This window comes from Pyxicephalus adspersus, chromosome 5, assembly GCF_032062135.1.
Source record: "Pyxicephalus adspersus chromosome 5, UCB_Pads_2.0, whole genome shotgun sequence".
Taxonomy (NCBI): domain Eukaryota; kingdom Metazoa; phylum Chordata; class Amphibia; order Anura; family Pyxicephalidae; genus Pyxicephalus; species Pyxicephalus adspersus.
This window is the reverse complement of record NC_092862.1, coordinates 121,191,954-121,215,380: the sequence shown is the minus strand read 5'-3', so window position 1 is coordinate 121,215,380 and position 23,427 is coordinate 121,191,954. Positions and strand designations below refer to the sequence as shown.

General features: G+C 35.9%; 1 protein-coding gene across 2 annotated transcripts in view; it reads right to left on the bottom strand.

The window, feature by feature from the left end:
• Nucleotides 1–23,427, bottom strand: part of DPP6 (dipeptidyl peptidase like 6) — a 626,323-nt gene that overhangs the window by 8,892 nt on the left and 594,004 nt on the right. For both annotated transcript variants that reach the window (XM_072412585.1, XM_072412586.1), the window contains exons 18-25: nucleotides 20,945–21,043; nucleotides 19,229–19,298; nucleotides 13,098–13,292; nucleotides 11,618–11,672; nucleotides 5,015–5,117; nucleotides 4,021–4,079; nucleotides 2,545–2,617; nucleotides 2,336–2,409 (exon numbers count right to left, since the gene is read on the bottom strand). In XM_072412585.1, coding sequence (XP_072268686.1) covers nucleotides 2,336–2,409; nucleotides 2,545–2,617; nucleotides 4,021–4,079; nucleotides 5,015–5,117; nucleotides 11,618–11,672; nucleotides 13,098–13,292; nucleotides 19,229–19,298; nucleotides 20,945–21,043 — 728 coding nt within the window. The remainder of the gene's footprint in view (nucleotides 1–2,335; nucleotides 2,410–2,544; nucleotides 2,618–4,020; nucleotides 4,080–5,014; nucleotides 5,118–11,617; nucleotides 11,673–13,097; nucleotides 13,293–19,228; nucleotides 19,299–20,944; nucleotides 21,044–23,427) is intronic.

Sequence of the window (23,427 nt, the reverse complement as noted above, 5' to 3'; positions counted from 1 at the left end):
GGGACATCTGCACATAACATTATTGTGTTCCTTGTGAGATCTGGAAGCAGCACAACTCTTATTTCAAGAAGCACATGTCTAAATTAATTCACATTCTCCATAATCCAGGTACTGCATTTCCAAACAGTTTATTACACTGATTTATGTATTAACAAACTTCATTTGTCGAATTCTTACTTTTTGGAAGATGCCAGGGTTTATGGCTTGATTTTGCTGCAGCATTTTCGCTGCTACCTTACACCCTGGAATCATTTTCCTACCTTCTTCATGTACCAGATCTAGACATTGTAACATCCACTATAATGAAGCTCCAGTTTCCTATTGATCAATTTTTTTCCTAATGGAATGACCAATTACCAAACTTCTCTGATGGTATTACTTCCCCTGAACAAACCTACTTGGCGAAATGCGTCGGAAACCTAACGGACATCAGTTTTATATTGTAACAATTGGTCTACCATTAAATGCAAGACTTGATTTTGTCACAAATGTTACATCCTTAGACTAGTGGATCTGTGTCTAGAATAGCTACCTCCGCGGGCATAACTGAAGAAACCTTTCAGCAATTTACTTACCAACACGTTGGCCACAAAGTCCTTTTCTTTTTGTCTCTTTTTTAGATACACTTCCAGACTTTTTATAATGTATTGATTTTGTTAATTTTGTTTTTTCATACATTTAATGTAAATAATCTTTTTAAAGTGGATTTGACTTCAAAGAGTTTTAGAAAGTATTTAGAAATGTTCACTGTTTCTAAGTAGTACCCTGAATAAAACATATTTATATTTAATTTCCCCTGAAAAACAGAAGTGTACTACCTGGTATGTAATGGTGCCTAGGCACCCTTGTGCCTGCAGCCTCATAGCTGTATATGTTCAGTGTGGGAGCTTAGATTAGTTGGGTGGAGAGCACTTCAATAAGCATTTGTACCATGGCTCCCATGGCTCTACCATGGTACAGAAACAATAGGGGCAGTTTGGGGTGGCTGACAACCACACCTCAACAGCCCATGATGTTCATTCACTTTTGAACAAGTATGTCAGGGGCAGCTGCTAGGTGGGGGCCCCTGGGGACAGTCTGTAAGGTACTGCTGCCTTTGACTGCTAGTGTTGTTAAATCTGGAAGAAAATATGGTGTCACTACCTGCTCACTGCTCTTGTTGGAGGCTCTGGTCTCTTTATTAAAGCTCTCCAAGGCTGGAGATGACACTATTTTATCAGTGAAGCTGAGTGATCCAGCAAACTTGGAATGGATTTCTTCAAAGTCACTGCTATTTGTTACAAATATTTTGAATCCTGGACCAGATTCATTGCAGGTTTTCTGGATCGCCCAGCTTCACTGATGAAGAGAGCTTTATTAAATCAGGTTTTCTGACACAAGAGAACCTGATTTAATAAAGCTCTCTGACACAAGGAAACAAAGTTCTGCCTCTAGTAATTCAACCACCAGCCCAAACAATGCATAACAACGCATGCTAAGTCAGTGAAGGTGAAAGGATCTGCTGCAGGGAGAGCATAGGCAATCCTGGTAACTACTATTTTGTCCAATATTTTCAACACAGATTCCAGAGGTTAGTTTCCTAAATGTTTGAGTGGTAAAATGGTTTAAAACATGTTTTGTCTATAATTGGTAAATATGTTAACAGTTACATATGCCTACTACATAGGCAGGGCCTGCTTCCTTATATTAGAACTGTACAATAATTGCTTCATTTGCTCAAGTACAAAATCAATTGATTAGGTTCTATCTATATTTTTTAACAAGCAATAGAGAAGTTTCAACTTAAGTTACTGACTTTTGTAGATGCAGGTGCTATGGAGAAATTCGTCCTTAAAGATAATCAATTAATTTTGGAACTCTTTACTTTCTTGTGTGTTACAAACTGCCAGCTCCTACTAAGCATAGAGGAGCTGAGATTCCAGTGTCTCTGTGAACTTTAAAGATTCTTTTCTGCACAGTGCCTGAGGCTACACAGGTCAGTGATGGTGTCTTCAAAGATTTTACTTTTACTGCTAAGAATATGTAAACATTTTATTGCCTATAACCTGGGTACAGGTGCACTAAAAGTAAGAATTCTCATCACATATTCACACATAGAGATGGCTACTAGAACAAACCTTTACAAACCCCCAAATACAATAATCCGAATACAGAGGAGGAAGAAACTGATTACTTGCAAGAATAACTCAAACGGTATTCTTACAGAAAGTAGTTTCCTTGAATAAGAAATCCAGATCATTCAGCAGCACAAGGATAGAGCATGTCTGCTCATGTCAGTGAAATTGGCCAGGAAATCGGCTCTATAAACAGCTCAGGAAGGAAGGAAGACACTCACCAGTAAGGAATAATTGGCTTTGGCTTTCACTAAATTCGTTATGAGTTCCGCAGTATGTTGGAAGTGGATTTTTTCTGTAAAATAAGATTAGTATCAGTAAAGGGGACAAATTAATTAAAGCACATTTTCTAACTGCTCAGCGAGCAGCATCTGTATAATAGCTTCTTATCATTATGGAATAGATTAAGGATTAATAAAGCATTACTTACCATCTGCAGTGGCATGGATAATCAAAAATTTAGCTTTATTCGATAAGGACTCACGAACGGTTATTTTGGCCAACTGTGGAAATACAGATTAAAAGAGACTATCTTCAGTAAAAGAAGAGAAAATTGGCTTTGCAGAAATGACTGATAAGCTTCAACAGAAAGTCACACAGGCCCCTCTGATTTGAATGGAACAAAGGCTATAGATTTCAGACAAATTGAATAGTGTTCTATTTAGGCTGGGTGGCTGCATGCAAAAATCCTGCTTTTATTTTATTGCTAGAAAGAATCTCAAGCAATAATTGCTGGAAAAATACCAGAGATTTTTAGCTGTAACCAATTATATAATTTGGTAGTGTTTATAATTAAAGCGTATCTAAACCCAAGCACAAAAATGTAATATATTACAGCTTGCCAGCCCCTGGATGACTGGTGGCTGCATTATATTCTCTTTAGCCATTTTTTTCTTTATTTTCACTTGGTGATCCTGCTAGAAACAGTTAGGGTGTTCACTTAATGGGCCAGATTTATTAAACCTCTCCAAGGCTAGAGGAAGTACACTTTTTTTCAGGGAAGCTAGGTGACACAGCAAACCTGGAATGGATCTGGTAAAGAAAACATAACAAATAGCAAATGACTTTTAAACATTCCATTCCAGGTTTGCTGGATCACCCAGCTTTAATAAATCAGGCCCAGGGTATCTATGGAGGAACAATGATGTCCACCTATGCTGTTCACCTAATTTTGACCACAAACATTTCCATTTATCTCTATAATGAAGCAGGAGGTATTCTGTAGTTCACAGAAAGAAGCTGGGAAGGCTCCTAATATTGTTTTAGATTCCAATGCACAAGATGTTAAATGGACATTGAATTTGTGGATGGATCAATGGGCATTTTTCTGTAGTTGCATAGGATGTACTTAAAGTGGAACTAAATGTAAAATATAAAAAAATGCAACTATGCAAGTCCTTATTGTAAAAGGAATAGGTTATGTCCCTTCTGCAATAAAATAAACATACCTGTCTGATCTCAATGTTTTATTCACACTCACCTATCCTACCTCTGGCCAGGTTGGTATGATGTATCCACCATATGCATCAAGTCCCAGCAATCATGGGTTATGCTCGTATGCTGCATGTGCAGCTCAGTGTAATATATAAAGAATTTTGAGAACAGGCAGGCAAGTATATTTTATTGTAGAATGGACATGGTCGTGCTGTCTGCTTACAATTCTTGAATCTAAAGTTTTACTCTAATTCAGCCACTACAAATAGGGTTTGGGGAGCTCGAATATATTCATTTTCCATTATTAGGTTGTAGATATACTTTAAGCAGAATTCTTTTTGGCTACATATTACAATTAAATTAACATAATATCGGAATGTGTTTCTTCTTCTATGTGTAAGCTGCAGAAATTAATTCAGAGCAGCAATTTAATTTCCTATAATTAGAAAAAAACATATTTTTCTTAACATACCTCATACGCTCCATTGTCAATAGTGTGTAGCCCCAGGTATCTCTCAGAAAAGGATGAGGCTGCAAGATATGAAGCAATGATTTATAAGATTTTACTGATAATACAGTATAGTCACACAACATGCTTTAAACTGCACTCCCAGGTAAAGCATGCAGTGTTAAGATGAAATTAAAGAATATTATAACCATTGGTGATACATATGGTGAAATCAATTCTTTGTATGAGTTTATGAACTAATAATTTTATTAGTGTCTTAAAATCATTATTTGATAAATACATATTTAATGCAGAATGTTTCATGATCCCCTCTTTGAAGGTTATGTTGGGTTTTCTAATAAGAACGTCCAGCACTAGCTTTATATACTTGTTGACTGCTTCACAGTGCATGACATGGTATGTGAGTTGTGGTTGTCTGCTACTGCATGTTGCACTGGTGAACAAATGGCAATAGCATGAAGCATAATGGAACACCTGTTTGGTTTGTTTACCATACACATTATATTAGGAGAATGGGAAACAATCCTAAATCCCACCCAGGCAGGAATGGCACCGTCTGGTTCTTCAGTATGCAGAGGCAGTAATTGGGTGCAGAGTAATGTTGGGCTTTCTCAGCATGCTCTTCACATATGGTAGCATTACAATACCCAGTATTTTTTTTGTAAAAGAAGCAAATTAGTATTAAATTCTAGTCTAAATGGCACCCGAATGGGCAACTACAGTAGTAAGCAACACCTCCTTTGCTGGCGAGAACCATAGAGCACATGTCCTGGGTTTAAAAACAAAGAGTAATGTCCATTTTGTTCAACAGGATGTGCTGCCCATTCCCAAAAAATTAGCTGCCATAACACAGTGCCTGTTATTGCATGATAATGCGTTTTAATAACTTAAATGTGCATTAACAGAATGTACAATATAATGAACTGTATAACTTATTAGCAAATTCAGATGGTCTGTAATGATAAACAAAGCAGTTGGGTTTCTGGTTCATGCTCACCATATAGTTTAAAATCTGTTATTGGAGAGAGTGCAGCTCCGCATGTGAAAAGGTCATCTGCTCTTATTGTGATAAGACGTGAGCTCAAGTAGCCTCCATATTCCTAAAAAAATGAAAAAGAAAAGTTAACTTTTAGAAAATAAGAGGAAAAATAATAATAATGGCAGTAGCTTTAGACAGAAAAAAATAATTTCTGTAAACAAAAGAAGAGATGCTATTACTTCTAGAAGAGCAAAACTCAGAATCCATTGTCCTGTTCCAGTAATATTTTACAGCCAGTTGGTATGTTGCTGATTCACTGGAAATACATTTGCAGTCATTATTATCAATACAAGATTTTTTAGGGGTCAGTGCAATCTGAAAACACATTTATAGGTGATATATGGTTGACTGCATCATCTCCTGGCTTCTGGTGCCTCTTAAGAATTTAGCGGTGAGACCCCTTCTTCATATTCATCTACGAGTCTCACCCCTCTGGTTTTGCTGTGGGTAACCGATTCTTCTATGGCCTTCTTTTCAATGAAAATATTAAATATGACCTATGTAATTACCACAGCAGGTGTGAAGAAGGCATACTGAAGCCATACTGCAGGCAAATAATGAACATGATGAACATTGAACATTTTATGTAATGATACATAAAAGGAAGCTTTTTACCTGGCTATGGATTTCTGTCCATCTATTCCTATGATTCATACATCTTACCAGACAGAACAGCCAGGTTGGTGACCTGACCCTTGTCTGCTGCATTTATGTTAAATAGCATGGGCACCACCTTTTTTTGTCCGTGAATGTAAAATGAAGGAAGAGTAGGTTAATGAGATTCTTCTATCCTTATATATCAGCATGTTCACTAGAAGGTTTAGAGAACTCCCAACCCTACTTGTCAAACAAATACAATATCAGGGTTTGAGTAGTGTTGGTCGAATATCTCACTATTCAATTTGACAGCTATTCGATAGAATAGTGAGAAATTCTCTAAGTGATCAATACCCGAATTCGATAGCTGTATGTGTTCTTGGATAGAGTTTCTCTATCCAAAAACACAGGGCACTACAGGTGATAATTGGGGACTTGTCCCCATTCATCACCTACAGTGCCCAGGGATCGTAGTGTAACTGCAGTGGTAATCTACAGCTCCGTTCCCACGTGACGTCACAATTGAACTAAACTGCAGATTACCTCTGCAGTTCCACTACGATCTCCGGGCTCTATAGATGATGAATGGGGACTTGTCCCCATTCATCACCTGTAGTGCCTTGTGTTCTTGGATGGAGAAACTCTATTCAAGAACACATAGTAGTAGCACAATTGCTGTTGCAGCACTGTACTTAGTGTTCTTGGATGTAGAAACTCTATCTAACAACACAGGGCACTACAGGTGATAAATCACCTATAGTGCCCAGAGATCCCGCAATGACAGGAGGATTCCCACGGCTTTTTTAAAACACATTTTATACATTTTTTTCCCTAAATTTTTACTGACGAATCCCGTGTTTTTCGGGTCGGGTCTATCCAAATTCAAACAGCCATATCCGGGTCGAAAATAATGACAACCCAAATTCGAACACCAACACTAGTTTGGAGCACACAACTCTCAGCCATGCTTTTCAGCATACCAACCACATAATAGAAAGAAAGGACTCCCTGAAGAGGACCCAGATGAAAAGAAGAGTGGCAGAAGTTAAAGTTGACTGTAGATGGTCAGTAAGTGATCTCAAATGAAAGCAAATGGAACCCAGCATATTTCTCAAGCAATAACAATGGCAGTGAATATTTACCACTTTGCTATTTCATTCTCCTACATATAACCGGGAGCGGTTGGGACTGCTCACTGCAGATTTGATCAAGTTGATTGTAATTAACCCCTAGGAGAGGGGTGGGAGTAATGTGTAATAATCTTTAGCACCTAATCACATTTTAGCTTTCAAAATGAATAGAACTGTGGAAGATAATTGTTTAATAATCAATGTGCCTAACTTAAACAAATCTCATAGGAAGCAGATACAAAAGGGCAGATAATCCCAAAAGAGAAAACTAAACCCAGCAGGCTGAATTTCAATTTGCACCCACCCAGAGTACTTTTAATTGTGTATCCAATATTTAATGTAGCCAGTCAATTTCCTTACTTTAGTAGGATTTGAAAGAAATAATGTAAATAAGTCAGGGGCTTTCAAAAATAGCCTCCTTCCCCCTATTCTAAGCTCCCTTTCCATAAATCCAGGCATGGGAATACCGGCATATTGCCTAGGACATATTATCCATATATTCTGAATACAGGAATTTACCCATCTCGTCTGCACCTCACTAATTTCCCTTATATAGTGCTAAATTAAATACCTACAATTACTCTTTTCATCTCCATTGTTCAACATATTCTTCTCACTAATCTAATTCTATTAATTTATTTTACAACTCAGTGTGCTAAAATTCATTTCACATCTATTTCTAAAAGATTATTAAAACAGATTGGATTTGTAGTATCAATAATTTAATCTTTATTACACTATAAGTGCTCTCAACAATTCATAATGACAACAAATTGTTCACTGAGCACTCCAACTCTGACAAGGTATCAAACCCGTAAATTCCAATATAATACACTCCCTTTAAAACAGAACTGGCGTTTTTATCGTTGTGTTCCCATATTTCAAACAGTTTATTCTGTCCAAATGTGAGATGCACATGTTAAATCATATATTACAATTCATTTTTCCTATGTTTGCCATGAACAAGCAGATGTTGAGAAACCAAGCCACATCTGCCTGTCCACAAAAGGCTTAAAGCTGATTTCTGGTTAAAATAATCTCCCCTGCCAAATCCTTTTTCAGTTGCTGGGAAATATAGACCCATTTTAGTCTAGAGTCAAAGATCAATATTTAGAAATAACGAAGGAAAGTATAGGTAAGTATCAAATCAAACCTATAAAAAGATCTTCAGTACCGCACTTTTTGTCAAAATATAATTATTATTTTCAACTACATTAAAATTCTAAAACAAAGGACATACACCACCAATAAATAATAAGCTCGATGTTATTTATGCTTAAGACTTAATACAATTTCACAGCCCTAGTAGAAATAGCTGTCCACATGAATAAACATTAAATTTATGTGATAAAATGCTGACTTTATGAAATGTGAAATTATTTACAAGAGAGACTCAACACATTTCATATGTTTGTCAGGCAGCTATTTACACGTTGGCCGTTGCCACCATTTTTGTTAAAGCAGAATGGCATGACCAATTTGACCTCATTTACCTCTAATAGTACATTCATCTATTTTTTTGAAATCCAGGCAACTTGCAACACTGTCTGTAAGAATTTGATACTTACCTTGTTGTTCAAACCTGCCTCCCTTCCACGTTGACCATTTCTCCTAAGGCAGTGAAATTAGTTTGCCGTCTTGAAGCACATGCAACATTGAGCCTAATGTTTTTGGTGGTGTAATATATGTGTTTTAGTTTTTAATTTTAATATGGTCGAATAAAGTATTTACATTTTAACACATCCATCTGGCAAATAGTGCTTTAAAAAAAATGGTTTGATTTGATACTTTTTAATTCACCAAAGGCTGCGGCTTCATCTCTAGTCCTCCTTTCTATGTTTAGCAGAGTCCTTCTTTGGGTGTCCACTTGGATTTTGTCCATCGTATAGGTTTCCATAGAATAGAGAAGAGTGATGACTACTAAGGAGGCCTGGGGACTTGCCAGCCTGGAGGGAAAGAGTGGTGTCTTCTGCACCACTGATATTTTAGTTTTTTTTTCTAAAACATTATAAATATTGGTTATGGGGTATTAAAGGGGGTATTAAAGAAATGGGGTATTAAAGAAATGTCATCATACTTTTCCTTGTTCCCCCCCCCCTCCCCACACCTTCCCCTTTTGACAAATACCCCAGTTCCTGAAGGCCTAGTAAACACCATTTAGTTATATTATATTATTATATTATAAAAATGGTAAATTGCTGCACTACATTTTTCATTCTATGGGAAAAGGCAGACATGCCCAGGCATTAAAAAAAATCACAAAGCAGATTCTGCCTAATCTAAAATAACAAAATAAATCTCTGCAATGTTTTGTGTACAATAAGTGCAAAATCTTGTTATAATACCAGCTAAAACCTCCTGTCAATAAAAGTTGAATTAGTTCTAACTATGCGCTCATCCAAACCTAAAAACTATGAATATTTAACAAGTCAGCCGACGAATGGCGAACAAGAGAAAGGTGACTATAATTGTAGATTTACATCATTAAACATAATCTGATGCCGAAGATTCAGCTGAAATTGTAAATGAGAGTCTGCCAATTACGGCTCGGACAAAATAACCTGTTTTATCTTGAAAGGAATTATTCCAAGAGCACATAGACTGCATGGTAATCAAGTGCTTACTCTAATTATAAATTAGATTTAATAAGAAGTATTACAGCATTACAACACAAATAATTCAAGACATATTAGTAAAAAAAGAACAAGAAAATAAATTCATTCATCAATAGTTTTTGCTCATATGGTTGTGTTTTATAATACATCACAGCAAATTGAAAGAGGATTTTGTTATATTGGATTTATGTGTTATTAGTATGGGCAGTCTCGTATGGGCACGTACAGACTTATTTAAACAGCATGCTGAGTTTTAGAGCCCATAGAACCAAATGATACTCATTTCTTGTTTTGTCTACAAAAGACATTTCAATTTGTCTATAAAAGACTGAGTTTTATACTATATGTCATTATGCAAGAAATCAGATTTTTTATGATCTGCAAATAAACAGTGTATGGAAATATCAGTAAAGCGCTCATTCATATTTTACATAGTGGGTCACTTGGAAACAGATTCAATCCCACTCAAGATCGGAGTTCAATAATGAGTGCTACCTTATAAAGGAAAATCTGACTTATCTATGATCCATACCTCCTTGGGTTTCCTCTTATTTTGAACTTTAATTTACAGTGCTACTCATCAAGCTGATCAAGTGACTAAAACCTGCATTGGGCAGAAGAGGACTTTACTGTCACTGAAATAGGTAAGGTGAACATCTTTACATAGGACCCCTTATACATATGTATGTTCCTGGAACCCTACCTTTATGCATGAGATAACACCACACGTGGTAACACCTGTGTTTGCACAATGCAGTTTCATTTATTCTTAATGGCACTATAACACACTAAAGCAGACATTCTCAACTTTTTATATCCTAGAAGAACCCTTAAAATAAATGCCAGATCTCAGGGAACCCCTACTAAATGCAAATATTTAGGGTAATCAGGAACAATCCCTCTTAAATTTGTTGTTAGAATTCCACCTTTACATGCAAGATCACTAATCTCATGAAACTAGTTCTGCAAAGTGGTGATGGCCTGGGGATTATACATGGACCATCAAAAGGAAGACCAATAAACCCAACCTCACGGAACCTCTTGAATACTCTTGTGAAACACAAGGGTTTCACAAAACCCTTGTTGAGAATGACTGCACTAAAGAATGTTGACATTTGTTGAGCTGCCAAAAAATGATGCATGCACTTTTTTTGTTTATTTTTGTGCAAAGTCAGGCAGCAATATCAAATGTATATGTATTCATTTTCTAAAGTGCATATCTGTGAATAGGCCCTAAATGATACTTGAAGATTGATGAATCAGGGCTAATTACTTTCTATGGTACATTCTGCCATGTAGTGAATATAGTATTGGATTAATCTGCTGGTATTTACAAATGGGCTATGCAAGGCAGAAATCGCTCAGTTTTTTATATTTGGCATTTCCATTTAAAAAATGCTAAAATTACTACATAAAGCATCACAAATTTAATTTTTTTTTGCTGCACAGTATCACACCATTAGTAATTAATACTTAACTTCTATACTGTTTATTCAGTGTTTATTTGGTAGCTACATGTGTAACAGCACAGCATTTCTTTTATAATAGGCAACACAAAAATATAAACTTCTTTAGAATTATTCGATTCATAGAATACATTGTAATGGCCCATGTTTTCTATAAATGAATGAGAACATTAACACGTGGACTCTTCCATTTTCCTTTGAATACACACAAGTCCTTTAATTGTCTCCCTTTTACGCCCCATCTTAAAGCCCGTGATTTCTGTTGATGGTCAAATGGATTAGATTCAGTGTATCTGGGAGCCCACAGGGCTGCTATAATTAATCTACCATTCAGATCTGTGCTGTGCTTTAATGTACATGTTGTGTACAATTCAGTCTTTGTATGTTGTGTGTTAATGTGTGTTGCATTAAGGCAGCCTTTTAAAACTGAAAAGAGCACAAGTTCCTGTTTTTGCCCTTGGTGTATTGTGATGCTATTGAAAATGATTAGCATGGCAACATATGTTATGTGCATTATAAATATTGAGGTACTCTGTGCATTACCACAATGCAAAAATCTAAAGGCTTTAATGTTTTTCATTATAAAAAAAAAAAAAAGAAGTCAGGCGATGATTGCAAGAACTGGATGAGTGAACAGACTTTTAATTGTAAACAGAGTTAATACTAGGTATCATTGCTTCTTCTATAATTTGCCTAAGCATTATTTCAACACATCTTTATTCCATCATTTTTAAAGAAATGTTTGCAAATTACCTTTCCAAACACACCAACCCTCGTCTTGTCTATGTATTGTTCTTTCAAAATTGTACTGGAAGAGAAAGAAAGCAGGAGAGTTATTAAGAATTGAATACATTGTTGGTTACAAGTCAACAACATTTTCTCTATTTCTGTTTCTATTTTTGAAGAAGGTGAATTCTGGTGTAGATATAACAATAATATGGGCTATACTACGTTCTTCAGTTTGTGGGGGCTGTAGATGATATAGCTACAATGTAGGTGATCTAGCTCCCTAGTGCAGTATAGATTACTGCAATCAGCTGATCCCTCTCTTAGGAACTTTCCAACCTTCATTTTAAGTTTAACTTTAAATCACCTGAAATGGGTTCTGCAATAAATAGTGGCGTACTGGACTATATATAAAGTGCAGATAAACCCTTACAAGAAAAAATATATATACCTTTTACCCTTTGATCTAATAAATAATAACCCAGGGCTCCATTTATAAAACAGGGAATCTGACATTCCCTCAAACATTCTCTGGTGGGAAACTTCCAGATCTATTTGTTGTCAATGGCAGTAAGTGATTGCCACCAGGCAATGTTTGAGGGAATGTCAAATTGCCTGTTTAATTAAAATAGCTTCTAAAGTTTTCTTTTTATTTATCTGTTTTTTAAAAAGTGGTAGAAATCTTGCTAGCTGAACAGTGCTTCCCTTTTGTGTACTATAGACCTTTTCTATGACGATAACTGCACTATTAAATATAAATACATAGTGTTACATAGTGAGTCAGGTTGAAAAAAAACGACATAAGTGCATCAAGTTCAACCACTAGGGAAATAAACATATCCCAGATATAAGACATAGTTTATCCAGAGGAAGGTAAAAAAAACCCTGTTACAATTTGCTCCAACAGGGGGAAAAAAATCCTTCCTAATTCCATGAGACAATGGGATGTTCCCTGGATAAAAAAAAGGCTCTGGTATCTTTACTTTTTTAGCTACAGTATGGCAATTTAGTATAGTCCTCCTAGGACAAGAATTATATTCGGGAAATATAAAACGGCTGAAAAAATGTCACGACATATTTGGAAAACATTTATCAAATGGGAAACATATAAATCATAATGCCAACAGAGATTCGGCCTTGTGATGACTCATTTTTTGTTACATAATTACATAGTAATCAGGTTGAAAAAGACTTAAGTCCATTAAGTTCAACCCCGAAGGAAATAAACATATCCAAGATATAAAACATAATTGATCCAAAAGAAAGCAAGAAAAAAAAAAAAACCTTGGTACAATTTGCTCCAACAGTGGAAAAAAATTCTTCTTCCTGATTCCATGAGGCTGTTGCTGGAGGAATATTCGGTCACCTGTAAGTCAAACTTCTTAGTGTACATAACAGCTGACTGCCATGCAGCTGACTCAATCAACTATATCTATCTCTGTTCAGGTCTAACTAACATCAATACTCATTAATACTCATTTAGAGCAGACAGTGCAGTATAAATTACCCCAGTGCAGTTGACTGATCTCTTTCTTGGAAACTTCCCAGTCCTTTCCTCACTTCATGTAAAAGCTTTGTGCCTTGGAATCCACTTCCACGACCATCGAATTTTACCACTATTGCGCTGTAAGAACTGACCAGTACTGTTGTCCAATCAATTTCAAACTTTTCTGATACACTCTGACTTCCTGGGCTGCCATCACTACAACAGAAAAACACAGAGACATTTCTTACAAATAAAATATTTGTACCTAAATCAAACATTATTCAGAACTGAAATCCATACAGTTGACAATGTGCACATATCATATCATATATCATGGAGTTCCAATATTACCGCCTACACAATATTACCGGCTGCATTGTTTGCTGGCTGTCTAAGCAATTCATTGAGTAGTTCAGTTTTGGCATGAAACCGCTGTTAACAGGTGATTTATAAATAATTGCTATTGGGTATTTATTTCTACATACCATCTTGCCATGTTAATGAAAATGGACCTCTGTGTCACATTTTGCAGACAATAAAACTGTGAACTCCTCTCATAATTTCTAGTAGTAGTTGGTCACATTCAACTTGACTTGTTTTTGTAATGTTGAAGATGTTTCAAAGTCTTTTAAGCCACTTTATCAGTTCTACCAATGCAAGAAATACTCCAGCATTTATATCGGCACAGCATAAACACCTTAATCTTATCAACATGGAACATGGAGGTGTAATATTTGGTAAACCACCCTGTTCTATTAACATAATTCCATCCTTGGGGTCAGGAAGACTGCACAGGTGTTAAACTTTCACATTCTATGGCTGAAGGTATGAATTGTGTTTAAAATGATGGTGCAATCATGATAAAACAGCATTAAAGGTGCAAAAGAGATGGTATTGAAGGCCTTCACCCCTGTGCAGTGATGGTCTTTCTAATTTGACATAGTCGGCCTCTTTTTCTCCTCTTGAAACCCAGGTGTCTTCTCTGTCCATAATATGCACCTCATTGTCCTAGAATGAATGTCTGTTTTCCCCCAAATGTAGAATGCTGCTGAATCTTGTCCTGTAGCAATTTCTCTTGTCAGGTCAGGTCGTTCATTTGTTATTGTCCCTCATAATCATCCTCATCATCATCATCATCAATAAAGGGATTTCTACTCAGCAATGACTTGTCTATTTAGCATAAAATATTAAATTGTCATATTAAATGTCGCTTAATACAATGGCTTACTCTACAGCAGCCAGCAATTTAAGATGAAGATAAGTAAGTAGGGAAGGTGCAAGCTCAGCACCAGAAAAAGTAAATGTGGCTTGGTTGATTATTTATCAACCCTTTTGAGTTGGCTGCTTACCCATCCTCACCTACAAACAGACTGTATGGCAAAGTTAGATTTTGAGTAGAAACAATAAAATATTTATTATTAATATTTTTATTATTATTACTGCAATACAAGCCTTGCACAGCCACACATAATGTAATCCAGCACAGAGAGGATGACAAGTTCTGCAAGCTTTGAGTCTAATAAAGAATCATGTCACTGAAGTTAGAATCATATTGTGTTTCAGTGTCAGTTGTTTGGTTAATGAAGGCTGAGAGCTCTTATTTACATGAGTACAATGTATGTGAGGACTGAATAGTGTGTACAAATGCTGTATGTAAGTATGAAACTGCAGGTATTTAGACATAGTTCTACAAAACAATGCAAGTGTGTGGCGATAGGGGGTATTGAATTGTTTACTGAGCTAATCCTGGTATACATACAGGCATACATATAGGAAGAAAATAAGTGATTCAGCTTTAAGATTTAAACTAAGATTTGGGGTTTATTTACCTTTCAACAAAATTCAAAAGTTAACTGGAACACCAGAATATTAATACTCCATAAAAAAATGATAAAAAGAAGATATTTCTAAAGTTACTTTTTCTGTAACTATTCAACTTCTTCCAGGTTGAATAATGGCCAGCATCATTCGAGGCACTCAATTGCCCTAAGCCTAGGTGGCCATGGCCTTGCCCCCCGGGGCTCCTGTGCTAAGTGACACTCAAACAACATTACATAGGTAAGAACCATCAATTATTAGAGAAAAATACAAAGGATCCCTGTCATCATCAGAAAGCGATTGAAAAAAAAAGTGGAATTCCACTTTAAGACCTCTATTTACAATACCAGAAAGAACATATAAGATATAATTTGTAAATAAAAACAGAAGTTTACTTAATTGAATAACAAACATAAAAAACATTCTTAGATTCAGAAATACAGGCAACTACTCCTATGTGTCCCTATAGGTCTGCATAAATGACAAGGGTGAAAAATGGCCCACTGCAGGTACAGAAATAGAAATGTACAGGTAGTCCCCGAGTTAAGGACATCTGACACATGGACGACTCCTAGATATGAACGGGGCTTCCCTGCTCGCTCCTGTGCAGAACGGAGGCTTGATAGGGGGGAAGGGGCAGTTTGCATGGCTTGCAGAAGAAATCTTTTGCCAAACACAGCTGGGGTTGTGGGTGATCTTAAGGACTGAGCTCTTTTGCAGCCCCTTGTAACTCTTTAATGACCAAGACAAACTCTGCAGTTGTTTCTTTTTGCATATCAAAGCACAGCTTGCTCCAGAAGGTAATGAATGTCTAGGCTCCATTTTCGCTTTGTTTGTGATTAACTCACAGTGAGGATTTTATACAGTAACTGACACCACACTGCCTAATAATATATTGAGACAAACATCTGTCCTAATTGCATTTAATAAAATAATGTACCTGTTCCGATATACATACAAATTCAACTTAAGAACAAACCTACAGTCCCTATCACTTATGTAGCCCGGGGACTACCTGTATATATATATATATATATATATATATGGAAAAATTGAGATCCTCATAAAATCTCTAGCCTCTATTTAGATATCTAGATCTCAAATCCTGTGAGTATTTTGATGTCCAGTTTTCAAAAAAAGGTGTAGTTAAAGTGGAGTCATTGTTGACTTCGTTCTACAAAATACAACTTGCACGATTGGTGTTTCGATCCTCTGCCTTTAAAAACTTACATCCAGGCAATTAGCATCCTTTAGAATGAGTTCTACAATGCCAACTTAAATCATCTGTTAGTGGGGGGTCCACGTTAAAGAATGCTCAGAATCCATAAAAATAATGAGAAAACCCCTTGTACAAATTGGGGAAACTTGTAAGCTGTAGGTAAAGCTTGGAATGTAACTGCAGAAATCTTATCTAATAAGTCCACAACGGACATAAAAAGCTATAGAGCATCCATTCAAAAATAAAGCATCAGTTTTTGGGTGAACTAAGCATTTAGATGAAAGCTAGCTCGCTTTAACTTTGAACATTGCAGATAATAGAATTTCAGTTCAATGGAAGTTTGCCATTTCCTTCGGCTCCAAAGTATTATCCAATATGTACGCGGTAAAATGTTAACCCAGGGCACAAAGTGGCAATTGCCACTTAAACTATGACATTTGATATTATATTGATTTATACGTGTTCTTACCACACGCTTCTATCTTAAATGTCCAGTTATGACTTTCCGCTTCCTCTACTAGCTATGTTTATATATAGAAATGTTCAATTTGCTTCATTCCAGGGAAAAGTCAAGGTTGAAAAAGAATTTGACTGGTCATGTAAAAGATTGACATTTGAAATGTAATATTAGGTATGTATTTCTGGATATTAATCAAATGTCAAACTGGAACAAAAAAGCTGACACTATACTAAAAACACACAGAAAAATAGAGAGTAAATGGGATAATTCTTCTGGATTCGAAATGTCCAATTTTTGCATAATAAAGCAATAATACTTAGTATTCTTAATTGGCACTATGTATAGGAGTTATTCAATATCATATGTTAAAAGTATTGTATTGAAAATAATAATCCCTACTACAGTGTATTGTAACATTGTATGATTTTAATAAGGATAAATGTATTGTGTATTTTAAAACCATAATGTGATTATGATAAATGGCAATGTTTTATGGGTAATATTTACAATTAAATAACATCTTTTAATTTATGATTTTGGTATCCATCTAAAAATTTCAATACATAGTGCCTATTAAAAATAATAATTATAATTGTTAGATGGTCTTTGCCATATCATTTAGTATGTGCCATCCTGGGGCACTCACTTGAAGGATATTAAAGCAACATCTGAAAATTATTTACATAAATGTTATTTAAGGTAACCCCATCTATGATCTCTTTTCCTTGGTCCCTGTTGTAAAATGATTTTACTATATGTTTGTTATAATAGTTTAGGCTTTTCCTACTGTTTCCTGTGTGCATTTTACATGTAACACCGCACAGCATAATTCATTGCCTTACTATCCATTACTCACCACAATGCTACATTTGCATCTCAACTCAACTACAACAGAAATACATAGAATACAGGCAGTCCTCGGGTTACATACGTGATAGGGACTATAGGATTGTTCTGAAGTTGAATTTGTATGTAAGTGGGAACAGGTACATTATTTTAATAAATACAATTAGGACAGATGTTTGTCAACATAATATTAGGCAGCATGGTGTCAGTTACTGTATAAAATCCTCACTGTGAAGTAATCACAAAGCAAAAAAAAAAAATTATTTATTAACTTATGAAGCAAGCTGTGCTTTGATATCCAAAATGAAACAACTGCAGACTTTTTCTTGTTCATTAAAGAGTTACAAGAGCTTGCAGAAGAGCTCAGCCTAAGCTGTGTTTAGGAAAAGATTTCTACTGCAAGTCATGCAAACCCCACCCCTCCAAGCCTCCATCGTACACATGAATGAGCAGGGAAGCCCCGCTCATATCTAGAAGTCGTCCGTATGTTAGATGTCCTTAACCCGGAGACTACCTGTAAATACATACTGCATGTACTTGAGCATAAACCGACATCCCCCCCACAAAATGCTTTTAGGAAAAGAATGTCAGTTTATACTTGGGTCACACCAGTAGATGGCACTGTGTCCTCATGTAAGTTTGTTACACACTTTACATGATGACTCAGTGCCATCTACTGGTGACCAACAATAATGCACAAAAGATCATTTATAAGCAAGTGATAATTGAATGCCTTTTTACTTAATAACTATAGACAAAGTCTGTCTAAAGATTTGTATTTGCAGATAGAAGCAGCTTATGAGGGAAGTCTATCAGTTTATATTTGGGTCACACCAGTAAATGGCACTGTGTCCTAAGTTTGTTACACACTTTACATGGTGACACAGTGCCATCTACTGGTGACCAACAATAACACACAAACGATCATTTAAGAGCAAGTGATCATTTAATGCCTATTGTCTTAATAACTATAGATAAAATCTGTATAGAGATTTGTGTTTGCAGATAGAAGCAGCTTATGAGGAAAGTCTATCAGCGAACCTGCCCCCCCCCCCCCCCCTTACACACACACACACAACACCCACTGTAGTGGATCTCTAAATGACCAAGCAGGGAGGAGAAATTAGAGAAAAATTAGAGATCCTGATAAAGTGTGGGTGGAAGGGGGAATAGTAGGGACAGGAAAAAACTCCTAATCTAGGGGTATCATATAATAGTTACAACATGTTAACATTGTATATTCAATATTTAGGAAAAATTATGTAAATCACGAAAGAAACTCACACATTTAAATTGTAAATATTTAAATTGTACACATCAATTACAAAAAAATTTGTAACAAAAATTACAAAATGAGTTAATACAATTCCTAAAGAGACCCTGTTGCCAAATATTATATTCCAACAGAAATATTCCAAAACAATAATATGTGCATTGAACAACTTTAAACATGTTATCAACCAGTAAAAGTTTGCTTCATGCAGACATAAAAGGACCCTGGAACTGCTGCTGGACACCACCATGAGGATGTGAGCCCAAGTTAACTGAGAACTCTCAGGTGACAATTGGTAATCTTCCCCTTCCCCCCTCCACCAGCAGCTACATAGGTTATGGTGGAAGGTAAAGAAAGAATGACTATAGAACTTCCAAGCAAGTTCAAAATGCACATTGCAACTTCATATGGCAAAGAAAACCTTACAATAAGCATTTACCATACTTGACAGTTCAGTGCTTTTTATTTCCAATTTTTAAATTGGTGACAGGGTCTCTTAACATGGTCTAAAAGGTAACATGTTGGGTGATACTCACACGACAAGCAGAAGAGGGTAATGTGCTGTGTTTATAAAGGTTGCTGGCTTGATAATCTGCATTGGCAATTCTTAAAAATAAGAGAAAAATACATTTTAAGGTTTATTCAGTTCAGGATTAAACAGCCTGTGAGATGTCTCTGGTTAAGTTCAGGTCAAATTAAGCACAAAATCATTAAGTGAATCAGCCAGTCAAGCAATCGTAAATTGAATTGTTGTTAGATCTATTGTTCTATCTTGTTCCTTACGATTAACAATACCAGCGCCATGTATCAACCTGACTATTAACACTGCACTGATAACACATTTGCTCTTGTGTCTCTTAACATCACAGGCAATGTTCCCTAAATTAGAGCCAATGCCCTTGAGCAGATCCATTTCTAAAAAAGCTGGCTATATAAATGAACAGAGAACATGCAAGAAAAACAAGACATGGTGGAAACAAGTCAAAGAGATCACTTGTAAAAAAAGTCTTCTTTATCTTCCTAATGTATTTTGAACTTTTCGTAAAGGATATCATCAGTAACACCTTTTACCCATTACAGTAGCAAAGCCTCATTTTACAAAAGACATTGAAATAAATAAGCTTTATGTAGGGCAAAAATATACTAAAGATACCAGTGCATATTATGTTCACTTCATCCTTCGGTTATGTCCTCTGCAACTCAATGGCAATGATACATTTGTTCCAATTATATAAAGTGCAGTGTGGCTTTATTTTTACTGTTTTACAATAGTCCTGAAGGGATTGTGTTGAAAAGGAAAAATTAGTGCAAGGCAGCCCATAAATGGTTTGAAAAAGGAAACTAGCTCTTTCAATTTTTAGTTTTACTAAGGGTTCTGTTTTTTTGTTTTTTTAAATTGTATTTTTATTTTTAATTGTAAAGAATAAAATAACATTTAACAACAACATAGACTACAGACAGAAAAAAATACCAAATATTAAAGCAGACCTAAACTGAAAAAAACAAAAACCACCAGGATTTAGTACTATTTGCTAAAAGAGATATTCAATGCCTCTTTTATTAAATACCTAACTCCCTGGCTCCTGGTGGCTTTTGGTTTCTGCTCTAAACTAAACTCTGTACATCGCTGCAAAGCAGGAGTTACATTATCAAGTCAATGAGCTGGTAGCGAAAATGACCATTCCTTGCATCGATGAAAGGTCCTGAGCTTTTCATTAGGGTATCAAAGATTTCAGGACATAGTTGTAAATGTCTAAGCATCTTACTTAAGGTACTGTTTTAAAAAAATGTGAATATATCAGTATCTGTGCAAAAGCAACACATAATACCATTGTATTGACTTTTGCTTTGCTAGGTCCCAGTTTTGAATCATGGCCAGAACACTATCTGCATGGAGTTTGTGTGGGTTTCCTCCGGTTTCCTCCCACATCCCAAAAACATGCAGGTTTTCTGGCTTTCCCCCAAAATTAGCCTTAGACTGTGGTAATTACATATGACTATGGTAGGGACATTAGATTGTGAGCCCCTTTAATGGACAGCTAGTGATATAACTATAGAATACTACTATATATATATATAGACTTTGATGTGGTACTGTCAGGTTTGCTTAAATGGTTTCTCAAATGTATTCAGTTCTTTACCTATGAACATCCCTTATTTACAATACCCTACACCACATATTACTGTATCTAATACAGATTACAATACAAAGAAATCAAACAGCCAAATGATATAAATAAAAAAAAACTTACTGTAGTCATCCAGTTGAATTTGTACAAACTCAGAGTAAGGCATTTGTCTTTCTTCCATTACAGCTTTCACCCTGGAGTTATTCTCTAATTCAATCAAACCTGAAACAATATAATAAAGATGATTACAGTTATTGGCCTGGTTTACATGGAAGGGAAGGGATTTGAATCAATTTTTGGCACTAAGAACTGGAGAGCATTTTGATCTCTAATGCAAATTCTGGTAAATCTGGAATATTGTTTAGTCAGGATGGTATTGTTTATATCGTTAAAGGAAAGCATGATGTATTTATTAGCTAGATCTGACCAGTAGAGAAACAGTAAAGTGCAAATTCTGCTGGACTGTGAAGCAAAGCCTGCATATCCAATTATAATTTATATTATTACAAACTGTAAAAAATCAAAAACTGTTTTCAAATCAGTTAATGCCGTTATTAAATTATTTACATTAAAGCGTACCTAAACCCAAAATTTTTACCTTTATGTAAGTGTAGACAACCCTTTAATTTAAAGTAAAAATTTTGTTTGTTAGTGTTTTTTTCAAGTGCAAAACCCAACACAAGTGCAATGAAGAATGACTGGGAGCACAGAGCCTCCCGGGATATCTACGTCACAGATCCCGGGAGGCTCTTGGCTGCTCCTTCTGCGCATGCCCAAGCATTGTGGGCAAGTGGAGAAGGAGCGCTTTCATCAATAGAGAACAAAATTGCTGATCACACACATTCGCAGTGAGAGAGAAGAAGAGAAGATGTCAGTGTCTGGCGCTCCATTTCCACAACCCGAAGATGGATATGGGGATGAAGCGATACCCCATGGAAGAAACCTCCCGATGAATAGACTGATCTGCAGGATTGAAGATAAGTGTGATTTTTTTTGTTTTGGGTTTACTTCCACTTTAAGGTATATGTAGACCCAACCACTAAACCCTCCTATAAGCTTACAAAGAACATCTTGTGATTCTGCAATGGCTGTCTTTGTCCAGCCACTTGCTGGTATAGGGTGACACAATTCTACTCTTCCATTAACACTCAGGGTCTGATTTATTAAAGCTCTACAATTTTGGAGAAGATAAACTATCATGGGTGTACCTGGGTGATCCAGCTTTGACAAAACAGGCTCTCTGCCACAAAGGCTTCCAATGAAGACCACTAGAGGCAGTTTCAACCCACATTACCCAGCCATGGTCCTATTTTGTTCCTATCAGACTTAGATGTTGTGTGGCCCTCTCTGAAGTGCATGCACATAGATAGATGAAATGCAACAAAGCGTTTTAAAAAATTGTAAAATTTGTATGTGTTGTGCAGGCTCCACAGTCTATGGGAGTATCTGATTTTTTTCTAGGAAATAAATGTTCTATGTTTAACCAAGGACATCATTTTGGGTCAAAGTTTGGTCCTTCAACTGTCATTCTCCAGGGCAGGTCATAAATACAGTGGGTGACTTTTTGAAACAGTTCTTGATGAAAAAATTGATAAATTACTCCACAGGGATGAAAGTACAGGACCATGGGTTCCAGACAATCTAGGAATTTTAAAGTCTCAGTTCAATTAAACTGTGTCACATAGTTCAATATAACTTATACACTGTACGTCTCTGCTCACATACCATTATTAAGGTCATTATGGAGCTGCCCTTTAAAACACAGTTTTGTCCTGATGCACGTCTTACTCACTATAGACTAACCATTTGAAATCATTATTAAAAACCCAAATATTGTAACTCAACAATTTTCTTTATATTGATTTTTCCATCGTAATACAATAGTGTATATTGTCAAAGGTGAAAATAATTGTGTTTTCAGTGTCTCAGTATAGAAAAAGGTAAAATGTAATTAAAATAAAAAAATATAAACCTATAATATTTTTTTCTTATGAAATGAAAGTGTAAAAGGCTCAGTTCTTTATAGGATTCTCATTTAATTAAAACTAACAGAATTTGCTTTATCAGCTGGAAGATGCCTGTCACTCAGGGGACTTGAGCAGAGTCTTGTGTTTGTTCCTATAATTGCTAGCGTGGATAAATAGTTATGGCTTAGAGGAGATTGGCATATCTCCTAGAGGACACTCTTGTTCAGTTTTGGGGCCATTGGGAATGCATTATTCAGTGGAGCAGAAATTGCTATTTCTCAGTTAAATATGAACGCCCCATAATATTCTAAAGAGAGTTGCAATTAGCCATTATCAACTTATTTATTCTCCAAAACGCAGAATATATCAACAGAAGAGGCTTCGAAATGCCCAGAAAGGAATTGAAATATTACCAGGAAATTGTGTGAACAACGACTCCATTAAAAGATTTTCAAGCAAATATTAACATGCTGCTAAGGCACCACAGTAGCATTGATGTTATACAGTGATGGTAAACTAGCAACAGAAAAAAGACTACATAAAATGTATTTATAGTTAGGTGAATGGTGGAGTTTTTACACATATGTATGATGGACCATTCAGCAGTGTGATTTACCACTGGCCTATCTTTTAATGCCC